Source organism: Silene latifolia, chromosome 7 (assembly GCF_048544455.1).
Source record: "Silene latifolia isolate original U9 population chromosome 7, ASM4854445v1, whole genome shotgun sequence".
NCBI lineage: Eukaryota > Viridiplantae > Streptophyta > Magnoliopsida > Caryophyllales > Caryophyllaceae > Silene > Silene latifolia.
This window is the reverse complement of record NC_133532.1, coordinates 5,642,384-5,667,845: the sequence shown is the minus strand read 5'-3', so window position 1 is coordinate 5,667,845 and position 25,462 is coordinate 5,642,384. Positions and strand designations below refer to the sequence as shown.

Here is a 25,462-nt window from a genome sequence, read left to right as displayed (position 1 = left end):
CCTGCAAGACCATTATACTATATGCAACGGGTTTAATCTGCCATCTACATCTTATATTTGAGTTATTATATACCACTCGCAATAAATTACAAATTCTCATTTCAGACGGCCAATTCTGTCTAAAAGATCCAAATGGGCTTTATGTAACCACATTTATGGTCAGATGACATAAGACCCGTTTGAAACCTTCAAACGAAGCCCCTAAAAACTGGCAATAAATAAAGTTCGGTATAATATAAGACGGTCATACTCAATAATTTATGGACTCAAACCTATAGACAAATGGAATGACAAGACAAATCACAAAATTACATTAACCAAAAATAACACTCAAAAATTCATTCTTTGATCTCACTTCACACCCTTTCATAAATCTCCTCGATAACTTCCCATAAATTCACACTTCCCTTCCCTTCAAATACTTTAACTCAAATCATCATAACTACTCCTCCATTTTCCCCATTTTTTTCTCTCAAAAACCCCTTAAAAAATGGAAAACCGGTACCACATCGACCCACTCTTGAATCCCGGAGCATTCATTAACCCGAACCCGGTTGGCCGGACCCCGGTTTCAAACGGACATGGAAAACCCAAGGGTAGACCCAAGGGTGAACCCAAAGGCGAACCCAGAGGTGAAAAGGGGAGTAACCCACGTCAAACTTCGGTTGAAGTTACTGATGAAAAGAACCGACCCGATTGGTTGCCTCCGGGTTGGGGGTTTAGGGAGACTCTTCGGACTTCTAGTGCTTCTGCTGGTACCAGGGACAAGGTTGTCTTTTTCTCTTTTACGGGTTTTTGTTTTTGTTTTTTTTTTCGATGATTCATGTTAGTCGACCCTAAATTATTATATTGCGACTTTTATTCGTGTCGTTGAATGAATGTGTATGTGTTTTTGTGTGTGTGTTTTTTTTTGGTACATGTTTTTGTGTGTTTTTTCATGTGTTTTACCCTGGCATTTGTTTTTTTTCTGTTTGTTGGGTTTATTTTATGATGATTCATGTTAGCCGACCCCAAATTATTATTTCGCGACTTTTAGTCGTGTCGTTTTAATGAATTCATGTTAGCCGACCCCAAATTATGTTGACATTTAATTTTTCTGTTACTTGTTGTGTTTAGGTTAAGACGATTGATGATTCATGTTAGTCGACCCTAGATTATTTTGCCAAATAAGTTGTTGAGAAGTTTTGGATGATATGTGTGTGTTTTTTTGCAGGTGTTTTAATCTGGGATTTGTTATTCTGATACTGGTGTTTAATTAATTAGGAGAATATTTTGGAATTTGGGAATCTTTTATAAGTTTAAAGAAAGAATGTTGGGGAGAGATTTGATTTTTGGCATCTGTGATTGGATTTAACTAAATTGTTCAGTAATGTTTATGATGATTTTTTGTATGTTGATTTATGATTCGTGTTAGTCGGCCTAAGATGATTTTGGGAATAAGACGTTGAGTCGTCTTGAATGAATGTGTGTGTTTAACTTTGGCATTTGTTTTTCTGTTTCTTGTGTCCACTTAACTGAGGGATTTTTTTGGATTTTCGGGATATTTTGTTCGATTGAGAAAGGAATGTAGGAGAAAGATTTGATCTTTGGTATAGGTGAGATGATTTGATTATATGGGGAGTAATTGATTGAGATGACGAATATTAAGAATGAATTTGTTTTCAAAAATGTGGAATTTGAGTTACATTGTATTTGGACTTTTAAGAAGGAATGTAGGAGAAACATTTGATTTTTGCCATCGATGAGATGATGAAATATGAAGGATGATATATTTGCAAAAAAGTGGAATTTGCGTACATGGTAATTGAGCTTTAAAGATTTGATTTGTGGCATCTATGAGATAATCTGAGTATATAGTTTATTTGATCTCAAAAGTTTCGATAAATTTGGACTCTAGATACGCGTGTAAGTTTTTGCGTGGCATGATAGATCTTTGAAGGACGACTATCTTGCCCGATGGCTGGGTTTTATGAATTATTTTGATATGCTTTCGTGTTGCTTAAGAAACTGGTGGTAGTTAATGCTTCCATGTTTTTCCTCGTTTCCTACCATTTCAGAATCCTGAATGTTTTGTCGTTTTGCTCTTATAGTCGAGGGAAGTTTTGGCCGCTAACTAACTGTGGTTTATTTTCCTATCTAAGTCAGCGTAGGGTTTCCTCCGATTGTTAGTATGCCAAAATTTCATCACCAAATCTTATGTGACATCTTGTGCTCGTTCAATCTATGTGATATGGTAGATAACACAGTTTTGAGAGAGCTAACGGTATGAAGTCTGAAGTGACTTTTTGCTAAAAAAATTGTACAAAGTCAGTTACGTCTAAATCATCTTGTCGATGCTGTCTATTATGAGTAAACGACCAAAAATAAGAATAAAGTGGTTAAGCCTTTTCATTTGTGAAGTATATTCTTGCAGGTAAGATATAGCTTTTTATAAATTCTCCTATATTTCCCACCTTAGTTCCAAATAGTGCATAAGTGAAGATTGATGATTCCTTAGGTAGGTAAGTTAGTTATTGGAAAGGCCGAAAAGGAATCACGAACAGTTGTGGAAACATGTCCAAGAATGGAACCTTACCCAGATATACAATACTCTTTGGTGTCTCAGCATTTTCTGAATCATCCTACCACTATTAGAGCACTAGATATTAACGGGAAAAAGTTTCGTATATAAGGATGTTTTTGAGTACGTGTCTAAATTTATAACTGCTCCTAGGTTATATATTCTCCTATTTCAATCCATTTTTGCCCGAACTAGGTTGTTCTTAATAAGTATCCATGCTAAATATATTCATTTTCCATTCCAGGGAGTTTGCGCTCTTTCTCGATCTTTTTGTTTTGCTTTTCTTTACTTTTATCATCTTCCTCATTCCCGACTTTCTTTCCCTCTCTTTTTCATCCCTCTGTTTCTACCCTTTATCGTTTTACCTCTTCTGTTTCCAATTATGGTACTCCTGTTCATTATTGTTGAAAGAAACCGCAAAATTTGCTTCTAGTAAGTTTAGCTATTTTTACATTTACACATGTTTCCGATATTCCCATTTCGATAAAAACTCTGATAACTATTTAATAATATGAAACATGCTTAAATTGAAATCTTTTTCGAAGAGATGCTTGTTTCTGTAACTGTATAGTAAATGTTAGGTGTATAGTGTTTCATATGTGATGAGCCCTAAAACTTTCAAACTGCGGCTTTGTAACAAAAAGCAGGAGTATTTACGTCTACTGATCCTCGGAATGCTAATCTATCTAGTGGTCTTCGTTCCCAAAATAGCTAAAACAACCCTTTACTGATGTGACATTGGGAGTGTCCGACTGTCGGTGAACTTTCTGCATTCGGTCAATGCTCAGTTAAGGGAACTGAATTGTTGATAGATTAATTAACTTGAAGGAACGTAAACATATACTCGGAGAAAGTAAAAATTATTTGAAAATTTCTGGCTTACTGCTATCCATCGACTATACGTCCTAGGCACTTGTCGTTTATATGTTCAGTCAAGTTTTATTAATGGATAAAAGCACGTGATGAAGACGTACAGGTCTACGGAAACTGGCTTTTTTGTTTCTGTTATTTCGATACACTTGGACTTGCTGATTGTTTCTCTTTTCCTTTCTCTGATCTGACATTTTCTTGCGGGTAATCATCTTTATATCCTTGGACAGTATTTCATTTGTCCGACCACAAACAGTCGATTCCGGTCTAAGAAGGAAGTCTTCCGCTACCTTGAAACCGGAGTTACTCCTATTCAGAAGAGGAAAGCTGGAACCTCTGATGCTGATAATATGGTTAGTTGATTTTAATTTATTTATTTTTTTTCCCCGTAAAAATCGTTATAAATCCTACCTTGTAGTTATAGTGAGACTCGGCAAATTCAGAAATTTGTTATTCAGCATATTGTGCATTTGCAGTCAGGGCCAAACTCTGCGGCTCCAAAGCAGAAGAAAACCGAAACAAAGCCAAAGCCAACGCCAAAGCCAAAGACGATAATCTCCATAGAAAATTTCAAATTTGACGATATCCCTGAGAAGGTAAAATGGGAGCTGACAGATGTTTATGCAGCAACATGGATAGCTAAGATCGACGATGCTAATCCAGTGCTTGAACCTACTAAACAGGAATGGTCAGCGGCGTTTAAATACCTTTCACTGAAAAGTGGAGATGCAATCTTCTAATGTCTCGCTTTCTCTCGTGAACGGATGATAAGAACCGGATTAACCATATACTAACCACATACAAAGGAAGATTTTTTTGTTTTTGGGTCTCTTATCATTCGGTTTAGTCTAGATTTGGGCTGGTTAGGACTAGAATGGAAACGATGCTTTTGCAGTATTATGCTCTCTTTGGTGGTATTTTTTGGGTTTTGAATATTTGTGCATAATAACTTTATTTAAATTATCATGGTTTATGCCTTTAATCCTTTATTTTTTTTTGGTCAATCGAAGCGCGCACTAGTCGCATTACAATAGAGGGGGGGATTCGAACCTGAGACCTAATATCCACAATACCTCCGTCTTAACCACTAGACTAAAACAGCTTTGGTTTTAATCCTTTATTATGGCAGGTAAAAATAGTTATTATGAATGTCCGTTTTATAAACTTTAAACAGATATATCCGTTTTAATTGAGGATGTACTGGTTGTTTGTATAAGCAAATTTATTAGTGTGTGTTGTGTGCCACATTATGTAATCATGACTCTTGTGTCATGTATCATGCAAGTCATGTCTAAGCTATAGAATGAGGCATGCCACATGGCCCACATTCCACCTTCCTTTTTTCACAAGAACGTGTCATGTAAAACCGCTTTACGAGTTTTAGTTAAAATTTTTGATTTTTTTTCGAGTTTGTCTTATAGCATTACTTGTTCTTCGCCCGCACTAGAATTTTTTGCCCGTGCTAACCTCAAATCCTGGCTCCGCCATTAAACACATTATATGAATCATGGTTTATCGATAGTATAACTTCAATTTTAGTTCGATTCCTCGTGAATGTTAGCGAAATTACAACACCTTATCAAACAAGTAACATCACAACGGTAAAATATCTTGTTATTTACGGTAAATATTACGTGTATATTATATTATATAAACCGACGAAAATAAAACCGTATATATTTAAAAAATTGGAAAAAAAGAAAGGAAAATAATTATTTTCCTTTTTAAAAAAAAAGACTAAATAAAGGTGTCTTGGAGAACAAACAAAGAGAGGACAACATATAAAACGACATTTCAATACACAAAAAGTCGCAAATATTAACAAAGCACTCTCTCGAACTTCATCTCATCCTTCAACTTTATTACTACAACAATGTCTCGAAAGTTCTTCGTCGGCGGCAACTGGAAATGCGTAATCTCTCGTTATCTCTCTATATTATATTCCGTTTCGATTATTTGTTTACTTTTTTTATTCTTTATGACCGGTATTTTAGTTAAACACAAATGATTTGGACGAAGCCAGTATACCTTCTTTTTATTTTAGATGTTCAATTCAGTTATATAACTGTCCCGTTAAGTAGCGCAATTAGGAGTCCAGTAAAGACGGTCGCCCTAGACATTTAAAAAGTTAGTAAATCGTTAGTTAAATTTTCCGATTTTAAATACTAGTTACGCCACTTGTAACGTTTCTAGGACTATGTTTCATTGTTCGCCTATAACGTGATTAATTTAACTTAGATTGTTTTGATTAATTGTATTCTATCATCATAATTGTAATTTCAATGATTATTTTAATTTAGATTGTTCTGATTAATTGTATTCTATCATCATAATTGTAATTTCTACGTGTTGAAGCCTTGACGGATTGATTTGAGAAATGATTAAGATCTTAATTTTGTAGTTTGATAATTTGTTAATCGGACTCGACAACACTTGTAGCCGAGTCAGGGTAACATAGGTTTGAGGTTCTACTTTGTAGTACTCATACTTTTTCCGTCTCAATTATGTGTATTTTTTTTTTGTCGAGTATTCTAATCGAGGCTAAATAAATGAATGGCGGAGGGAGTATGTTTATAGAATGTTTGATGATGATGATATTTTGATAGTTGATAAATCATGTTTTTGACAAATTAGCTATGTAATTGAAGTTAATTAAAATCTGACTTGCGACGAGTTACTCGGAAATATCAGATTTTGAATTATGCAGCGTCTCAGCTAACCGCTAGCTGATCGATATTTTGATAGTTGATAAATCATGTTTTTGACAAATTAGCTATGTAATTGAAGTTAATTAAATCTGGCTTGCGACGAGTTACTCGGAAATAACAGATTTTGAGTTATGCAGCGTCTCAGCTAACTGCTAGCTGATCGATATTTTGATTAATTGAAGTTAATTAAATCTGGCTTGCGACGAGTTACACGGAAATATCAGATTTTAAGTTATGCACTGTCTCAGCTAACCGCTAGCTGATCGATATAATGAGCAAATATCAGATTTTGAGTTATGCAGAGCTAATTGATATTATGAGTTCATTGATCTTATTAATGATCATTTTTAATTCGATTATGAGTAAATTGTGATTGAAATCTATTACATTTATTCAGAATGGAACATATGAGGAAGTGAAGAAGCTTGTAACCACATTGAATGAATCCGAAGTTCCCTCAGAGGATGTCGTGGGTGAGTTTGTAATCTTCGTATCTAAGATCCTTACTATCATGTCGGTAATTGTACCTGTTGTGATTCCGTGCATGCTTGGAATGGTAATTAAACCTAAAAAGATGTATTGCCATGTACTCCGTATATGTTATTGATGCGCTTGTATAAATTTTTTCACATAACTTTGCGCGATGTTGTAAAGACATGCTAATGTTTCTGAAGCGCAATGCTAAAGACATGTTTGGTGTATTACTGTATTTTAAACGTTGTGTTTTTTTATTGTGAAGTCTTGTATCTCTGTATGCAACTGTTATCGAATCTTACCTTTAATTTCCATCATGGTTATGTTTGCAGAGGTAGTTGTCAGCCCTCCTTTTGTGTATCTTACTCTGGTTAAAAATTTGCTGAGGCCTGATTTTCATGTGGCTGCACAAAACTGTTGGGTCCGGAAAGGCGGTGCTTTTACTGGTGAAGTTAGGTAAGCAACGAATCGATCCATATCAGTTTTATGACTTTATCTGTTCTGTTTTCGCCTGCTGATATCGGAGATTATGTTGAATTACGCCATTATATTGCTATTTTCTTTATCTTAATCTCATTCTTTCATCCTGGACTCGATATGGTTATCAGTTTCTTGTGTAAAACATTTTTTACTTATTTGCTGTTTAACACAGTGCTGAGATGCTTGTCAATTTGGGTATCAATTGGGTCATCCTCGGTCACTCTGAGAGAAGGGCATTACTGAATGAAACAAATGAGGTACGCAATGTTACCTGCTGACTATTCTATCCTATGTAATGACATATACAGATATACTAGTCTATTCGATTTTTCCATCCATGCTTTCTTCCAGTTTGTTGCAGATAAGGTTGCTTATGCGCTCTCCCAAGGCTTGAAAGTGATAGCGTGTGTTGGTGAGACGCTGGAGCAGCGAGAAGCAGGAACTACGATGAAGGTTGTTGCAGCTCAGACCAAAGCTATTGCTGGTAATTCCATATATTTTGTTAAACAATGTGTACATCATACATATGATGAAAATATCCCTGTAGTTAATTGTCGTCTAATTGTTGCCTTTCTAGATCTCGTTTCAAACTGGGACAATGTTGTCGTGGCTTATGAACCTGTCTGGGCTATTGGAACCGGAAAGGTTGCTACCCCTGCTCAGGCTCAAGAAGTAAGTGCACTGCTCTGATAACGCAAATATTAACATTCCTACGGGATGGTACTGCGCAATGCATTTCTACGGTTAGCATAAGACAGTTCCGTCTTAGTTTTTTTTATTCTACTTTTCATAGGTTCACTTGGAACTGAGGAAATGGCTTAATGACAATGTCGGTGCTGGAGTCGCTGCTTCAACTAGAATCATCTATGGAGGTATTTGAGTACGGTGTACATTACTAACGGTAGTGGGATCAGTTTTGGGTTTGGCCGACAACCTTCAATTTTTCGTAATTTTCAGTAGAAATTTGAGAACTGCCCGATTAGGGCTAATTTTTGTGGCACAACCCCCCGTCCCAAACCAAACCACATTACGGAAATGTTTTTCATTTTGAAGTAATTCTTGAATGGTGGTGGAAATTACTACAGGCTCTGTGAATGGAGGGAACTGCAAAGAATTGGCAGTGCAACCAGACGTTGATGGTTTTTTGGTCGGTGGAGCTTCCCTAAAGGTGAGATCAGTGGCCTATTGCAAACTGATTTGAGTTGTATGCGGTATGTGATCAAAATATTTCGAGAAAAACTTCCTAACTTTTCTTTCCCTTATGGTTTCATTCAGCCGGAGTTTATCGAGATCATCAAATCTGCTGAAGTGAAGAAGAGTGCTTAGATTTTGCAAATCCATCTCACCTTGTGAAATGGCTTAAACCCGGTCGGTTGTTAGTCAGTCTTATGACGCTCTCATGTTTTTGAACACTTCCGACTTTGCTTGAATGGATGAAAGTTACAATAATGACCTATATTCGTCTTTATGAAAATGTATTCGCCAATCTTTGTGTGGCTTTATCTGCATTGTAGCTAGTAGTCTTGGTTGAACTCCTTCGAGCTCACCTTCATCAGAAGGTCACCCTTCGGGTCATTTTCGTCTGAAGGCTTTAGACATGCATATTTGACCTTTACAGCCAAATGTGACAAAAGCCCGTCTAAAGGCTTCAGACGGAATTTATCTCTGAAACAAGAACTAGTGCTCGTCCATAGGTTGAGTCCAATTTGGCCCAAGTCCAAATTCTTTTACAAATCATGGGATTTTCTAATTCCTATGATTTTTTTGGGACAACCAAACAACACCTTACAATATCTAAGATTGCACACTATATTTAAACAAAACTTATTATGTTATTGGTTTACCTAATTACTTTGAATTTTTCAATATTAAAAGATAGTCCTTTCAATTAGAGCTGTTCATGCCCGTCCATTGAACCCGACCCATCTCGCCCGCTAAAAAAACGGGAATGAACAAGGCATTTTAAGAAAAATACAAAGACCCAGCCTACTAACCCATCCAAACCAGCTAACCCGCTTGCTCGTGGGTCAAAAATTAAACGTGAGTCCGACCCATGTTCGACCATAACCCACATTTGAGCACCTCTACTTTCAACATATCTTTACTTCCACCAGTAACCACATATATCAATCAATAGGAGACTGATCTAGCCTTGTAGAGGCCGGTGTCCTAGTTAATGTATTATACAATTGATTGTCTATATAACTTGTTCAATGCAGTTGAGCTTTGTTATAAAGTTATCGAGCACTACTAACAAAATTATGATACAAAGTTATTGAGCTTAACAGAATAATTATTAAGCTCAATAACTTTGTAAAATAGCTCAAAAACTTGTAAAATAGCTCAACAACTTTGTGTAAGAGCTTAACAACTTTGAGGCGGTTGTGTCATGCTACTATACAACTGGTTGTAGGATAGTATTTGTGCCGGTGCCCGGTGGTATTGAGATCGACTCTTTTGGTATATAAGTATATAACATATGAAGATAATAATATTAATTATATAATGAAATTTATTTCTTCGTAGTTATTCAATCTACCCTCCAAATTAATCTAGAATCGAGACTAATTCATATGAAACTTAATTCCCAACTTGGTAAATGACTATAATTTATCCTATAGTTGTTACACTTGCTATTTGCTAATGTAGATACGGAGTATATAGAATTGTCAAAAGTAGATATATAGGCCCCGAGTAGCGCAATTTGAAGGACAAAGTTAAAAGAAAAAGTAGCCAATAAGCTTAAGATTATGTGTCTTAAGTATATCTATTGAATAAATTGAATTCAATGTTGTCTAGATTTGTTACACCCACCACCAATCCACCATACTTGTTTTGATACTCCAATTGTTTGCTTTTACACTTCCTTTTTGTTTAAGGATTGCCTTTAATATTTGCCCCCTAGCTACAAATTAGAGGCAATTCTGTTTAAGAAGAATACAAATTCAATGTTCATCACTATGCATCATGCATAGAAGACTACCCTACGTCCATTTATTGTTATCATTACCTGGCCACCATGCATGCATGCATGCATTGTAATACACCAATTCTTATTTCAGACCAAGGTATCCGTCTTATTAATAAGACGGATACCATATTCTCTCACAAAATACCCATTTAGGGTGAGTGGAGAAGCACATGGGAGGTCCCACCTTTGTCCCCTCTACCCATTTCCTCTCACACAACGACCCGTCTTAAAATCCAACCCGTTTTAAGCAAGACTTACTCATTGTAATAACGGACTCAATTAGTCTCCCGTAGGACGGAAATATTAGTTTTATACCAAAAGTGAATCCAAGTCACAATTTTGCTATTCCCTAAATATTATTTTGGAATCTCTATTATTTTTTTAAGGAGTATTCTTTTTTTATTTTAGGTCAACAACCATTTTATTAAATTAAACAAAGAAATGTAATAAACTTGCTTAAAGCAAGCTATGACGACACATGACTTCAGGTAGGGTTGTTCAACGATGCGGGCCATCTTAGCCCGGCCCGCACCTCTGGACAATGGCGAGACCAGCCCTGTCCGATAACAACTTCGGGTTGTGGCTGAGCTGCAAGCCTGCAACCCCTTAGCCCGACCCATGAGTAGCCCTACTTGTTGACCTCCTCCTATCATTGTGATTATCAATCATTTATGTTGACTAGAATATATAATATGACCAGATATAAAAGATGCTTTGATTATTGTCTACCATGCCGATTTTTAGAGGTCGGGCCAAGGCTTGATTGACTATTACGTTGTAGTAGTAGGTTTATGAAGTACCCTAAAGTAGATACTACTTCCATAGTACATTTATTTTCCCCTAACAAAATAAAGTAAGTGTAAACTATTTACTGGGATAGAGGAACTACTATATTACTTTTAACCTTAGTAAAATTATGGATAAAATGTACTTCGTACAAAATAAAAATACTCGCTCTTATTCACCGAAAATGGTGTAATTTACTGTATCCGTCTTCAACGAGACAAGTTGTTTTAGTAATTCTTGTGAAGCTTATATATCACGAGCATTTGAAGGTGAATATGAATGCATATTCTTGTAATTTTCAGACAATTATCATCGTACTACATCTTTTCCTCTATAAGCTTTGTAACTTGCTCATAACGGAGGGATGACATGCACCATCAAACCAAAAAAAAAAACAATAAGATTGGTTTAAATATCTTTAACCTTCGGTTATAAGTTGTAATGGTTGTAAATAATCGGGAATTTGTGTTCTGTTTTACTTTTTTCACGATTTACTCGATTTATGCATATCATTTTTGCCTAGGAGTCATATTAATCTTATACTTCCTCCATTCAACTCCACTCTACCACTTTTAATTTTCGACACTATTTACAATTAAACATTCAACTTTAATTTTCTCTCAATACATAAGTGAAAATATATTCATGTGCGATCTTGTTTGATTCGTCTTTACGAGTACATTAAAAATATTTAACTTTTATAATTTTTGCAAATATGTAGCTAACGATATTGACCGCGTAAAATATGCGTTGACAAACGTGAAAAAGTAAAGTGGTAGAGTGGAGTTGAATGGAGGAAGTATGTATCGTTCCAATTTTACGTTCCAATTATTATTTAACTTTTATCGAAAGGACGGAGTATTATTATTATTATAAATTATATTCCTTATCGTAAAGATAAACTTGTGGAAAAAGTACGAAGTGGGACATGTTATTGTGCTACACTTGGCTAACATGCTTTGCCGACGACCCGAGTCTACCTTGTGTCTTATGGAATTTCTTTTACTGATTCACACGTTAGTTACTCGTAATAATTAATTGATTTGCAGAAATATATTAATTGGAAACTTTGGCATAAAATCAATTTCGGTATCCAATTGAACGATTCTTAAGCAATTCACATAAATTGTCAAATTGGAAATTTAATTCAACGATAATAATCAGATGACCCAAGGTTATTAAAGCGGATAAAAGTAACCCGACTCAAAAAGGCTGACCAGAGACCCAAAATTGAACCGAGCTATATCACCTGATTGTGACCTGAAAACTCGAATTAACCCGACCCAACCCAAACTTTCCTGACCCTCCCAAACCACCCAACCCGAACTTTCTTGACCCGTACTGACCCTCTCAAACCACCCAACCCGAAAAAGACCGGACAAAACATAACTTTTTTTTTTTTTCTAAAATGTAAGAATTTCATTAAAAATAGCAAATTACATCACAAGTCATTTTGCTAACACATAAATTCTCATTTGTGACGGCCGATATCCGTCACAAGCATGTGAAGGATCAAATATCACCCACATGGGTAAATAAGACAAAAAGTAGAATGCATAGAAAATCACAAATGACTTGTCTTTATCCTCCCATGTGGGTTTTATTTGATCCGTCACAAGCTTGTGACGGATATCGGCCGTCAAATGAGAGAATTAGTGTACTAGGAAACCAATACAAATTCTCATTTTTGATGTGTTCCAAGCTAATGACTCCTCACAATCGTTTTTTTTTTCCTCGCTGAAGGTGGTAAACAATCCTCCCATACAACCTTATCAGAAACCCGTGGAACACAATGTGCTAACACATGAGCCACACAATTATTCACTCGACTCACATGTAACCAAATTACATACTCAAATCTACTACTAAAATCAATGATATCCTCTATGACCGATGCGAAAATGCTCCTTCCGATCTTCCTTTCCTTAATAGCTTCGATAACCTGCAAACAGTCACTTTTCACCTCCACCTTTTGGACGACTCCACGACGTTGAAATATTATAAGTACCTATTTATTACACACATTCTTGTTTAAGACGACGATTATATTTTATCCGTCTTAAGCTATATCTGTCTTAAGCAATAAATTGGGTTAAATAAAAATGACAAACTCTTGTCTTATCCTATCCGTTTTAAGCTATATAAAAAACGACAAATTCTTATTTCATCTACTTATATGAACCGTTTTATACTTGTCCCTATACTAAAAAAAATAGCTTGGAAATTAAAAGCATACGAGTAGGATTGCAAGTAGAGGAAGATAAATGATGAGGCCAAGGTCCCTATATTTGACGGTGGTCATGAGAACAAACTAGTCAAGCCATCAAGTAAAGGTGAATGATTGATCCATGTAAAATGTTACTCCACGTCTTTCACGTAAAACATCTCAATATTCCTTCATGATTTTATTTTTTAGTGAATATCTTTCCATAACTTATGAAATTGTTCATACAATTGTTTTCTAATTTGTATTATGTTATTTGTATAATTTTGATAAAAAATGTCTTACACATTAAGACATGTTTTATTAAATTTAGTTCATTTTTGTTACATACATACATTAAACCATGTCCATCTTGAAAGTAATTAGTAATAAATTGTTAAAAATAATTAAGAAAACATCGATATCATTGTTAACAACGTTGATGTGGAGATGTTTTAGGCTATGTTATTTTTGACTGAAAATAGATAAATTAAACTGAATCGAACTTAATGGAGATAAACTGAACTAGACTGAAATAATAGCTAATTTGTGAAGAGATGAGTTGAACTGAACCGAACTTAACTGAATGAAGCCAAAATGCTGAACTGAACTGAACTAAATAGAGTCGAACTGAACTGAAATAAACTGAAATTAAGTCAAAATGAACATGGCCTAAGCCACCAACACATGCGCAAGTACAACAATATAGCACATTTTAATAAATCATAACTAATAAGTATATAGTTTAGTTTTTCTTTTTTTTTTCCACTTATATTTTGATTTGTTAGTGATGAAAAATATTATAAATTTCAACTTTTCATTCATTGAGTTTGTAATGTCGTGATACACCTAAAAAGTTTTGCTAAGAATATAAGAAGGATGGGCATGAAGGCACATAAAATTTACAAATCTATTGAAATTACAATAAATTTTCCTTAAGACGAGAAAATGTCAACATTTTATAATAAAAGTAATAATTTAATGATAAAATGTTATCAGGATAAATTTACATTTAACATAAAATGATCATATTTTATTCGTCTTAATTTAAATGAAAAAGACCCATCTAAAATGAGAATTTGCCGATAAATTTTTGGAGTACAAAGTAGATTGTTAAGAGTGTATGAGGGAAAAGCGTGATTGTATTGCTATGCCAAACTCGGCTTAAATAAGAATACAATGCAACCATAATATCATAAGTTATGGCAAGAATATAGGACTAATAACAATATGGAAAATATTAACAATAGTTTCCTAATAATATGGGATATGGATCCCAATACCCCCCCTCAAGCTGGAGCGTGAAGGTCGAGAACGCCGAGCTTGCTGAGAAGACTAAGGAACTGAGGAGCACCCAATGCTTTGGTAAAGATATCGGCTAATTGTGACGTAGTAGACACATGAGCCGTGGTGATCAAACCATCGAGGATAGCGTCCCGAATAAAATGACAGTCGATTTCAATGTGCTTAGTGCGTTCATGAAAGACGGGGTTGCGAGCGAGATCAATGGCCGACTTGCTATCAGAAAATACCTTCATAGGGACATTAATATGAATGTCGAAATTGAGAAGAAGACCTTTCGGACCATTTTAATTCACGAGAGGATGTTCGCCATGGATCGATATTCGCCTCTGCGGAGGATAACGAGACCGTGGTTTGCTTTTTGGTTTTCCACGATACAGGAGACCCGCCAAGGAGAATGAACCAACCTGTGACGGAGCGCCTCGATGTCGGACAGCCGCCGTAATCCGAATCACACCATCCAGTAATACGCAAGTCACTATCGATTCAAGTAAAATACCTTGACCCGGCCGCCCTTTAGGTACTTAACAACCCGTAATGCCGCGGACATATGTTCCTCTCGCGGTTGATGGAGAAACCGAGACAAAGATATGTGTACGGCGTAGGATAAATCGGGCGTGTCACCGATAAATAGACTAGACGACCAACAAGTCGCCTATAAGACTCGACATTTTCGAGTAGCGGCCCGAAGAGATTTGTACCAAGCGTGTGATCTTTGTTCAATGGGGGTCGAAGCGTGCTTACAACCCAAGAGACCCACTTCGAGAAATTATATCGAGAGCATATTTACGTTGACTAACATAAATTCCTTCTTGAATGCGAGAAATTTCGAGACCCAAAAAATATTTGAGGGGCCCCAAATCCTTCATGTGAAAACACTTTCCCAAATACAACTTAAAATTTGCAAAATGGAAGAATCATTCCCCGCAATAACCGGATCGTCAACATAAATAAGAATAAACAGTCGAACCTGGTTTTGCGAGTAGTAAAAGAGTGAATAATCGGAGTGCGATTGTTGGAACCCGTAATCTTTTAGGGCCGTGGTTAGTTTAGCAAACCAACAACGAGGAGCTTGACGTAGGCCATATAAGGACTTTTTCAAACGACAAACTTTACCTTCCTTGCCGCGACTGAAACCGGGTGGAATTCTCATGTACACTTCCTCGTCCAAGTCACCGTGCAAGAATGCATTGTGCACATCCATCTGATGAAGCTCCCATTTGTTAATGGCTGCGACAGCTAAGAAAGTGCGGACAGTAACCATTTTAACAACAGGAGCGAATGTCTCACCATAATCCAACCCTTCGACTTGGTGGTTCCCAAAGACAACTAGGCGTGCTTTCAGTCGTTCAATCGAGCCATCGGACTTGTATTTGATTTTATAAATCCATCGACAACCAAGGGCCTTTTTGTTAGGCGGAAGATCGGCAAGCTCCCATGTCTCATTCCTTTCAAGGGCAGCAATTTCAAGCTTCATAGCTTCGCACCAACCTTCGTCACGAATGGCTTCTTTGAAAGTTGGGGGTTCAATACCCATTGTCACAGCTGCTAAAAACTGACGATGATTTGGCGAAAATAACTGACAATTAACATAATTTGCTAAATCATAGGGCGTACCTGAGGGCGACACGGAAGAGCTCGGTGAGTCAGAGGACCGGGATGGACCGTGCGTGGTATCAAGAACATAACCGCTAAGACGAGAATTTGGAAAGCGAATGCGATGGCCCTTGCCAAGCGCGGCTGGTTCGGGTTCAATGCTCACGGTAGAGCTGTCCGTGGCCTGTTCTGTGTCGAGAACCGGGTCCACCTGAGGCTCCTCTGGACCAGGCCCATCAGTGGTCGGTGTGGCCGACCCATCAGGCGAAGGAGAAGGGTCCGGGTCAGAGGGCGGGGAGCCATTAAAAGGCTCATCAAAAATTGGTGAATCATGCTCAAGTGAGGACTCGATCACAGTGCCTTCATTAGTCACAAATGGGAAATCCGATTCATGAAAAACAACATCGCGGGAAACAAGAAATGTCTTGGTTTCGAGATCATAAAGCTTCCACCCCTTTTTGTTAGATGGGTAACCCACGAATACACACTTACGACCTCGCTTGGCAAATTTGTCTCCCTTAGTATTTTGATTATGAGCAAAGCACAGACAACCGAAAACTCGCAAATTCATGTATGTGGGTGCCGCACCAAACAGGCATTCGAATGGAGTTTTTCCATTTAGTAAAGATGAAGGAGTCCGATTAATTAAATAGGCAGCGGAAAGAACACATTCACCCCAAAAAGTCGTGGGTAGATTACCTTGAAAACGGAGGGCACGCGCAACATTTAAAATGTGTTGATGTTTGCGTTCGACACGCCCATTTTGTTGAGGCGTGCCGACACAGGATGTTTCGAACTTAATGCCTTGCTTGAAAAAATAACCAGCCATACAATTGAATTCTGTCCCGTTGTCGCTTCGAACGGTTTTGATTGTTTTGGAAAATTGATTGGCAATCATATTAATAAAGCTCATAAACATATCGGTAACCTCTGTTTTATCAAGCAGTAAATAAACCCATGTGGCCCGGGAGTAGTCGTCGACAATGGTTAAAAAATATCGCGCACCACACGATGAGGGAACTCGATAAGAGCCCCACAAGTCACAGTGTATCAATTCAAATAAATCGGAAGCATGTTTATTATTGGAATTAAAACTGTGACGATGTTGTTTTGCATAATGACAAATATCACAAACCAAGTCCTTATTTCGATTTATACCACTAAGAGGAGGAATTATCTTGACTACTTTATCTGACGGGTGACCAAGACGCCGGTGCCAGAGATCAAAAGTACCTTGTTGCGTCACACTATTCACCACCGCAGTTCTCGTCTCCGCACAGATCCAATATAGTCCATCCCGTAACTCACCGGCTCCAATCGTCGTCCTCAAGGAACGGTCCTGAATAAGACAAGAAGATTTAGCAAATTCAAAACAGAGATTAGTAGCCGATGTTAGCTGGGAAATCGATATCAGATTACACTTCAAATTTGGAATATAAAGGACGTCATAAAGAGTAAGAAATTTATTAACATAAACCGAGCCGGTCATGGTGGCAACGACTTGTTGTCCATTGGGTAAACAAACAGGCTCGCAGTATATTCTTACTGATCTTCCAAACATGACAAAAGACCCGTCACATGGTTGGAAGCCCCGGTGTCAAGAATCCAATTACACATACCGCTTAGACGATCGGAGGTAAGAAGAGACTGAGCCGTTGGACCCATCACGGCATTGGCGTGAACAGTGGTATCCTTTTCGCGTCCTGTCGTCCCTGCAGCCGTGTTGCCCCGTGAGCTACTGGGACCATTCGTCCTGTAGCGACGATAATCAGCTAGAGTGCGCGGCCTATCACCCCACCATGCAGGAAAGCGATTGGTCTTGAAGAAACAAGTAGGGAGTTCATGGCCACGAGTCTCACAGTGAGAACAAAATAAGGGTTGACGGGTGGCTCGTTCTTTATCCCGTAAAACCCTCCAATCCACGGTGGAAGTAGCCGAGGACAAGGCGAAAGCACTAACATCGGAGACATCAGGAACGACCTCGGAACGAAGGCGTTCCTCTTGAAGAACGAGATTATAAGCACGGTTCAAAGTGGGAAGGGGATCAAGCTGAAACTGTTGAGAGCGGATATTACCGTATAAAGTCGCATCAAGTCCCATAAAAAATTGGTGTAACCTCTCGTTGTCAAGGCGTTTAATAGCAGCTTGGCCAATCTGACAATCGCACTTGTTGCATTTGCACGAAAACAGAGGTTCGTGCACAAGCAAAGCATCCCATAATGATTTTAGTTTTCCATAATAAGTAGTGACGGACATACCTTTCGTTTGTTTGCAATTGTGAAGCTGTGTTTTCAAGCTGTGAATTTTGGTGCCATCAACCACAGCGAACTGCGACTCCAACTCGGCCCAAAGGATGGAGGCATCATCGACATAGGAGATGGCTTCAAGAATATCGGAATCGATCGTATTACGAATCCATTGCACAAGTGTACAGTGGACAACTTCCCAATTTTCTAAGTCGAATTGTGTGGTGGGTTTCTTAATTGTACCATCCACAAATCCAAACTTGCGACGGGATTTCAAGGACATCTTCATTGATTGTTTCCAATCGTCGTAATTGTCACGACGAAGGGTGACGGTGGAGATTTTGGCTCCAGGACCATCATGTGAGCCGAGATAGTAAGGGCTCGACGGATCGATTTTTGGGAATTCTGGTGTGGAAGCGTCTTTGCCCGTCATCGAGACTGCGTTGATGATTTTCGTGGTGTTTTTTTTTTTTTTTTTTTTTTTTTTTTAGGTTAGGGTTTGTAGGATCGAAACACCTGATACCATGTTAAGAGTGTATGAGGGAAAAGCGTGATTGTATTGCTATGCCAAACTCGGCTTAAATAAGAATACAATGCAACCATAATATCATAAGTTATGGCAAGAATATAGGACTAATAACAATATGGAAAATATTAACAATAGTTTCCTAATAATATGGGATATGGATCCCAATATAGATCAATGTCGTAAATAATATTCTCAATTTTGTAGTCAACAATGGGCAACTTTCTTTAGTAAGCAATCAATTCAATTGGTTTGATGATGGTGATAATAATACTCCGTAATAGTAATAATAAACTTAACAGCTAGTCTTGCTTGTGAAAGGAACTTGTTACAATATTAATTAGATAACTAATTTTATTTTTATTTTCAGGTAGGTCCATGATATTCCGTACGTTGATTGCTACTTTGGACACAAATATAGACATGAAATCTATGCTTTTAGGCATTTGCATTTAATATTCAAAATCAATATGATTATATGAAGACCATATCAAATTGGATTTGACGCATATTCTCATAATTAGAATGTGACACTAAATTTTTTTTTTTTGTAAAGAGGGATCGGAGTAGTGTGTAGGGATGCTCGAGGGTGTGACGGTTCAAAAAAGGGAGATGGCGGAGCCTTGTGTTGTGGAAGCAATGAAAATTTTGATTGGAATGGAGAAATCATGATAGATGGAATGTTGACAAGTGATCGTCGAGAGTGATTGTCTAAGCGTTATAGAAGCTTTGAAGTAAAGGAAACAAAGGAGGAACAATTTATAGTTAATTTTAGAAGATATTCTTGCATTATGTAATAGTTTTCCTAAGTGTTGTGTGGTCTTTTATAAGTAGGAATGTTAATAAAGTAGCTCATGAGCTTGCAGCTTGCTTATGCGACTACGCTAGTCCATGAATTTTAGGTGGGAGAGTTTGACCTACGCATTTTTTTCAAAAGATTGTTAATGTTAGCCTTATGGGATTTATGTTTATTGAATTAATATCATGCTATGAGTTTTATTAAAAAAAAATTGATTTAACATTTGGAAACTTCCTTGGTTATCAACTCAGTTTTCATATTTCTCTTTTCGATAAACTACGAGCTATCTTATTTTAAAAACCTGTAAATAAAATGAAAAAACAGGTAATGGAAAAATGCCTAATACTTACGATATCATCTACAATCAGTCAATCACTAAGTGAGAACGTTTATTTTTTTTACCCGTAAAAAAACAAATATAAAAGTTAGGATATTGTATCAATTGCAATGAGTTGGAGATGTTAAGGTATAAGATCATTACTTGAGCCTCAAGCCCTCAATCATCACCTTTGAGATTTCGGCGGAGATGATCTTCTTTCATGGTGGTAAATTTTAGAAAATCAGTATGGTTAATAAACAGAATACATGCATATACATCGTTAGTATCTTGCAATTTTTCCCGGCATTAAGAAAAGGCAATACAATGTACTTTGTGTTTGTACGTACAATCTAATAACGTAGATTGTTGACCCATTTTAACTTGATTTCAATTCAAACAATCATTCTTTCAAATTATTAATCAAATTATTAATTATTAATTTTCAAATATAAGAGGAAGATTTTAGAAAATGTAATAAAAAATTCAAATAAATGGAAGATATACAAGTATATACTAAATACTACATATAGCTCAGTAGTACTTGACAGTACATACCATCACTTGAACGTAACAAAACCTTGACTATGGAATGCAATGGGACAAGAAGATGAATCAAACCAATATTTTATGATGTAACTTAGGCGTGTACTCTTTTCCTTTTCTTTTGAGATACAAGTATTATTTATTTAAGACAGGTATTTTCATTTTATCTTTAAAATCGCTTAAGTATTACAAGCCAAAAACAATATGCATAGAATATTAAAAAGTTTGTCCCATTTATACAAACTAGTTGTTCCTCCGCGCGCGTTGCGCGCGGAGTTCCAATGACAATTTCCGTCTATCTTGAAAATATTAAGCTTGCATATAACTCAATTTTTTTTTTTAATAATATTTGTTTAGGTAACAATTGTTTAGGTACAAACTCTATGGTAAAATTTGATAACTCAGAGTCACAAGGCCCATCTCCGTCTCGTTTTAAACTATCAAGCTTGCGGATAATCGGAAGATAATTAAGCCATTTAAGAGGACTCTACAGTGAGATGTGCATTGACGGATATAGACCTCTTATTGGCTGTGAGCCGGCGACCCATACATTTTCACCTTTTCAGTCTTTTCTGCTCCCACACTCATCTCGACTTCCCTGAATTCCCATTCACCTTCCAAGATCAAGGCTACTTTTTTATGCCAGGCTAGTTTTCTCTAATTTATAACTTTAGATTGGGTTGAAACCGTCTCTTTTACTAAACGAAGCTTGGAGAGAATCGATTTTTCACCCAATTCATTTTCCTTTGCAATAAAAAAGAATAGATTCAGATGCAATAAAATTATTCAGATGCATTAAAATGTACCGGAGACTAATAGAATGGCTATTGTTGAGATTTTTAAAATATGGAAGTGGGGAGACATACTATGCAAATAGGGAGGGCTGAATGTGATCCAAACTTAATCCTTTCGAAATGTCCATGAGCCTGTTAAAGGCAAGATAAGAACACCTACTAATTTGGTTCTCGAACCTCTAATGTATTCCTTTTATATGAAAGGTCTCACAAGAAGCGTGTTGTAAGATAGTCTCATACATGAATTGGTGTAAATCTAATGGCATTCATTTTATAAAACTGAAGCTAATGGAAGAAATTTCCTGCTGTATATGCAGTTCAATTTCATAGGCAATAATGATTTGGTTAAATTTCTCAAGCTCAATGTTGAGAAAGGCATGTGGGTAACACTCAGGGTGGGGTATTTGTTCAAGCTGAATGGAATCATGGGTAATAATACCACCATAATCAAATTTCTTGTTGCTGCTCCCAACGATGTGGACACAGCGATCATAACTGTGTTGACTTTGGCAGCAACACGCACCTGTGGAAAAGTGAGTTCTACTATGTCAAATTAGTATAGTAAATAACATCGGTCAGGACATAACATAAGTGACGATATCAGTGGGGTATGTCTCTCGGTCGATATTAGCATTAGACTGAGTCTCATACAAGAGTAACTGAAATGCTATAATAAGTACTACTATAGATTAATGCGAGAATCCATATCGAGACACATTAAAAATTAATTTATTTATGTAGAACTGTCAGGAACTAATATTGCAACACATAAATAAATTAATTACATAAATAAATATTAACTTTCAAAACTAAATAAGACGGTAACCTAAACAAAGCCAAACACGGACGCTTTCTCTCCCTTTCCCTCTCCAAACCTCCCCCTCTCAATCTGACCATGACCAAGCACAAACTCTCTGTACCTCCTCCTTCCCATCCATCCTGCCTCTCTTACTCCCTCTCCATCTCTCAATCTTAATATGACTAAAACCAAACAGGAACTCTCTACACCTCCTTTCCTCCCCTACATCCATTCCCTTATCTCTCTTTCTCCATCTCTCCCGACCCCTTCAAAAATTCAGAATGTAAAGTGGTTCATAAAGCTTTTGAAATATAGCTTCAAGGATTGCTCACAGCCCACATATTTTGGACTCAGAGCTCAACATGTTCTTAAATGGAGAGGAAGAATAACACCTATAAGTGACCATCAAATAAAATATGTAAAATTTAGAAATTACCCCGATTCCGCAGGATCAACCACCATTTTATTCTTGTTTGTAACATGCGGATCTTCCTTATACATCACTTGAAATCCCCTGAAATGAAGGGATCATGATTTGTCGGATGATCAGCGTTGGCCTAAAACAAAAGTGGCTTACAATTCTTTGTAAAAGTTGTACACCAACTACGCTGTTCACCCTTTTACACAATCATTCACCATGGTAAATACAGTAACAAACTAATACCATAATGTGATGTACAAGATAATCAAACTAATAAACTAAGAGGACACACATAGGAAAACGAAATAGATGAATACCTAACCGACACTGGAGGCCGAATTTGAGGATGAAATTCTTCGTCCCCAACAACTGCAACTGCATTAAAAAAGACCACATAGAAGACAAACTCGGTTTCTTAATGTTTGGATTTGTTATTAGCCGGGTTGTTAACCAGGCAGAGAACATATGGCCGTGAATACGACAAGAAACATTGGCTGTTTCCCTGCTGTTTGCCTAACTACAGCAAGGAACCCCGGATTTGGTTAAACCTCGGCCCGATCGCAAGGTACTGAAGAGCAGTCGCTAGAATAAGTATAATATTAAGAAACCGAATTTGTCTTATAAATTCAACAGGAGAGCTCTAGCGCCTGCCACGTTGCGAACAAAATAAAATCAACTGGGGAGCTCAAGCGTTCACCACTTTACGAACGAATAGGCAAGGGAAAATCGAACTCTGAGTTTCAGGCAAGTGAATTTTGTTAAAAATATTAATAACTACCCTCGAAATATTTCGTATATCGAGAAATCGATCTGACTTCCAATAATTAAACCAGAGAGAGATTCCCTAAAAGTCAGCCTTAAACCTTATTGCCTTTCTCCAAAAATGTGATGGTAGCGAAATACAAACTCGGATCATACCTTCATGATGAGTAGAGGACCACAGTCAGAGCTACATGCTCATATGATGAAAGCACATACATATTATCTGCTAGCAAGGGAGAGCATCATCATCATCATCACCGACACCAATGCCTCCCGCCTTCATCTCGGTCGTCATCGTAACCAACAAAAAACAAAGTCAAATAAGATGTACCAACAAATAAATAAAGGGGAGATTCTGAAAAAAAAAAATGATTAGTAAACAAAAGAAATGAAAGTGTAAACGGGGAATGAAACTGTCCCGCAATCACCAACTTTCCACTGTCACTCACCACTTTCAACCACCTGCAACCATGACCCCCAATAGATTGCAATCAATAGCGATTCCAGTGTAAACCAAAATTAGTGAGCACATTAAAAATAAAAACCAAAAACACCCAACTTACCATACAAGCAACAACAGATACAATATGAGTACTGGGTTTGTGAATGAATTAATGAACACCCATATTCAAACCAACCTATGATCCACTAAAAGAAGACCCATTGATAGGGAAAATCCCTAATCCACCATTTACTATCTTTAACAAACCTAATGACGAATTCAAAACCAATCTTGAGTTAATCATATAGATAGTTTCCGATGTTTAATTGCGTACCATAAAACTTACAATAGAATTGATATGAATAAATTCAGCTGGAAAAATCGATCGCAAGGAATCATTTTCAAATCGGGAATGCTGGGAAGAGAAACACTGAATATAGAAACTCAAAATTCGACAGTAGAACAGAGATGTATATATTGTTGTTGGATAGAGGAATACCTAATCGACCCTTTTAACATCGAAACTCAAAATTCAGCTTGCCTTGTCTTTCTTAAATAGAAAAATTTACAAAATTTATAATGTAAAGTAATCCAAAGAATTGCCAAATCTCAAGAAAGTAACGATTCAAATCAGAAATTATAAATTGTTAAGTTCACTATACAGCGCAGATTTTAGAAAATCTAAGTTGAAAATACGGAATTTAAACCCTAAATCTCAAAAGATGAAGTTAATCACGAAAAGTAATTCCAGAAATCACCAAAACTCGAGTAGGAAATTATCCAAATCAGAAATTACAATTATTACTTGCTGCAAAAATTCAGAATGAAAAGCCAAGTCAGTGATTTGAAACAGATGCCACCAAAAAATTGTTTGAGCTTACAGCCAAGATCAAACCTATTAATACAGTACTTTCCAAATCTCGGAATTCGAAAGCATATGATTTCACAAGCAAGTTTCTTAAGGTTTTATTAATGGGTAAAGACGAAAATCAAAACACAAAAAATTAGTAAATAAAAAAGGAGAAAATCAGCAAATGAAATCAATACCTGGGCTTGAGCGAGTTATAACCAGATGCAAGAAAAAATTCCAGATCCACAGCCTGCTATGGGGAATCATCAATAGCTGTAGCCCTAATCGTAACAAAGGCGAGCAATCTTCATCATCAAAAATACGACCATCGATTCAGATTGAACTAATCGACATCGAGCAATTTAGAGAATCAATAAGTTGAGAATATGACCATCTTCATCACCCAACAATAGGACCATCTTCCCCATTTTGCTGTCTCAAGGATATGGTTATTGGTGTTGGTAAATGGGGTTTTGTTGTTTGATGAGGGAAAAAAGTTATAATAATTGATAATTGAGATTGAATATCTAATTGATATCAAGCAATTTAGAGAATTAGGATGAGATAAATATAAAAAATGAGCGATGAAGAAACGAAGAGAGAAGGAGGAGCATCAGAATGATGAAGAAATGAAGAAAGGAGCAGCAACGGCAGTAGAAGATGCAGAAGAGTACTGTTGAAATACTGTGGAGCACATGTGGAGCACGAAGGTTACTGCTCTACTGTTCCTCATAGAGAGAATTTCCAAAGTTTGGACATTTAGAAGGGTCTTAGATAAGGTGTTATTTAACTTATTTTATTCTATGACGAATATATAATCATCACAAAGAGTATAGTTCACGTCGTACAATCTTATCTAAAAGACTCAAACTGGCTTAGGGCCAGAAATGTGAGAACAAAAATCCAAATATATCATACTCCTATATAGTATTGAAAAGTCTAGTCTAGGAATTAATAATGATTTTACTTTAATTTAGCGTATAATCAATCAAATAGAGTAATAATTACGAC

General features: G+C 36.7%; 2 protein-coding genes and 1 long non-coding RNA gene across 4 annotated transcripts; 2 read left to right on the top strand and 1 right to left on the bottom strand.

The window, feature by feature from the left end:
* Positions 1 to 260: 260 nt before the first annotated feature.
* LOC141591483 (methyl-CpG-binding domain-containing protein 5-like) lies at positions 261 to 4,417 on the top strand. Its single transcript, XM_074411832.1, has 3 exons — positions 261 to 769; positions 3,661 to 3,783; positions 3,907 to 4,417. Exons 1-3 carry the CDS (start codon positions 491 to 493, stop codon positions 4,168 to 4,170), a joined length of 666 nt encoding a protein of 221 aa, XP_074267933.1. The 5' UTR covers positions 261 to 490; the 3' UTR covers positions 4,171 to 4,417.
* Positions 4,418 to 5,215: 798 nt separating this feature from the next.
* Positions 5,216 to 8,578, top strand: LOC141591482 (triosephosphate isomerase, cytosolic). The gene is made up of 9 exons (XM_074411831.1): positions 5,216 to 5,342; positions 6,536 to 6,611; positions 6,945 to 7,068; positions 7,265 to 7,349; positions 7,444 to 7,576; positions 7,670 to 7,764; positions 7,886 to 7,964; positions 8,178 to 8,260; positions 8,368 to 8,578. Exons 1-9 carry the CDS (start codon positions 5,304 to 5,306, stop codon positions 8,416 to 8,418), a joined length of 765 nt encoding a protein of 254 aa, XP_074267932.1. The 5' UTR covers positions 5,216 to 5,303; the 3' UTR covers positions 8,419 to 8,578.
* Positions 8,579 to 21,211: 12,633 nt separating this feature from the next.
* On the bottom strand, positions 21,212 to 25,217 carry LOC141590837 (uncharacterized). Of its 2 annotated transcripts, XR_012520513.1 has the most exons (5): positions 24,649 to 25,217; positions 23,316 to 23,621; positions 22,715 to 22,772; positions 22,413 to 22,490; positions 21,212 to 21,700 (listed from the first exon to the last, which is right to left on the bottom strand). It is a non-coding gene; the product is annotated as an uncharacterized LOC141590837 (long non-coding RNA). The 2 variants fall into 2 exon arrangements; XR_012520512.1 differs by lacking the exon at positions 24,649 to 25,217 and having other exon boundaries at positions 23,316 to 24,191.
* Between the last annotated feature and the right edge of the window lie 245 nt (positions 25,218 to 25,462).

What these genes read in the sequence shown, in the direction of transcription:
- LOC141591483 (XM_074411832.1), top strand. Translation starts at nt 491, where the DNA reads ATGGAAAACCGGTACCACATCGACCCACTCTTGAATCCCGGAGCATTC. An exon ending in CTGCTGGTACCAGGGACAAG is followed by an intron (nt 770 to 3,660) that starts GTTGTCTTTTTC and finishes ATCCTTGGACAG; the next exon opens with TATTTCATTTGTCCGACCAC. An exon ending in CCTCTGATGCTGATAATATG is followed by an intron (nt 3,784 to 3,906) that starts GTTAGTTGATTT and finishes GTGCATTTGCAG; the next exon opens with TCAGGGCCAAACTCTGCGGC.
- LOC141591482 (XM_074411831.1), top strand. Translation starts at nt 5,304, where the DNA reads ATGTCTCGAAAGTTCTTCGTCGGCGGCAACTGGAAATGC. An exon ending in TACTGAATGAAACAAATGAG is followed by an intron (nt 7,350 to 7,443) that starts GTACGCAATGTT and finishes GCTTTCTTCCAG; the next exon opens with TTTGTTGCAGATAAGGTTGC. An exon ending in TCGGTGGAGCTTCCCTAAAG is followed by an intron (nt 8,261 to 8,367) that starts GTGAGATCAGTG and finishes GGTTTCATTCAG; the next exon opens with CCGGAGTTTATCGAGATCAT.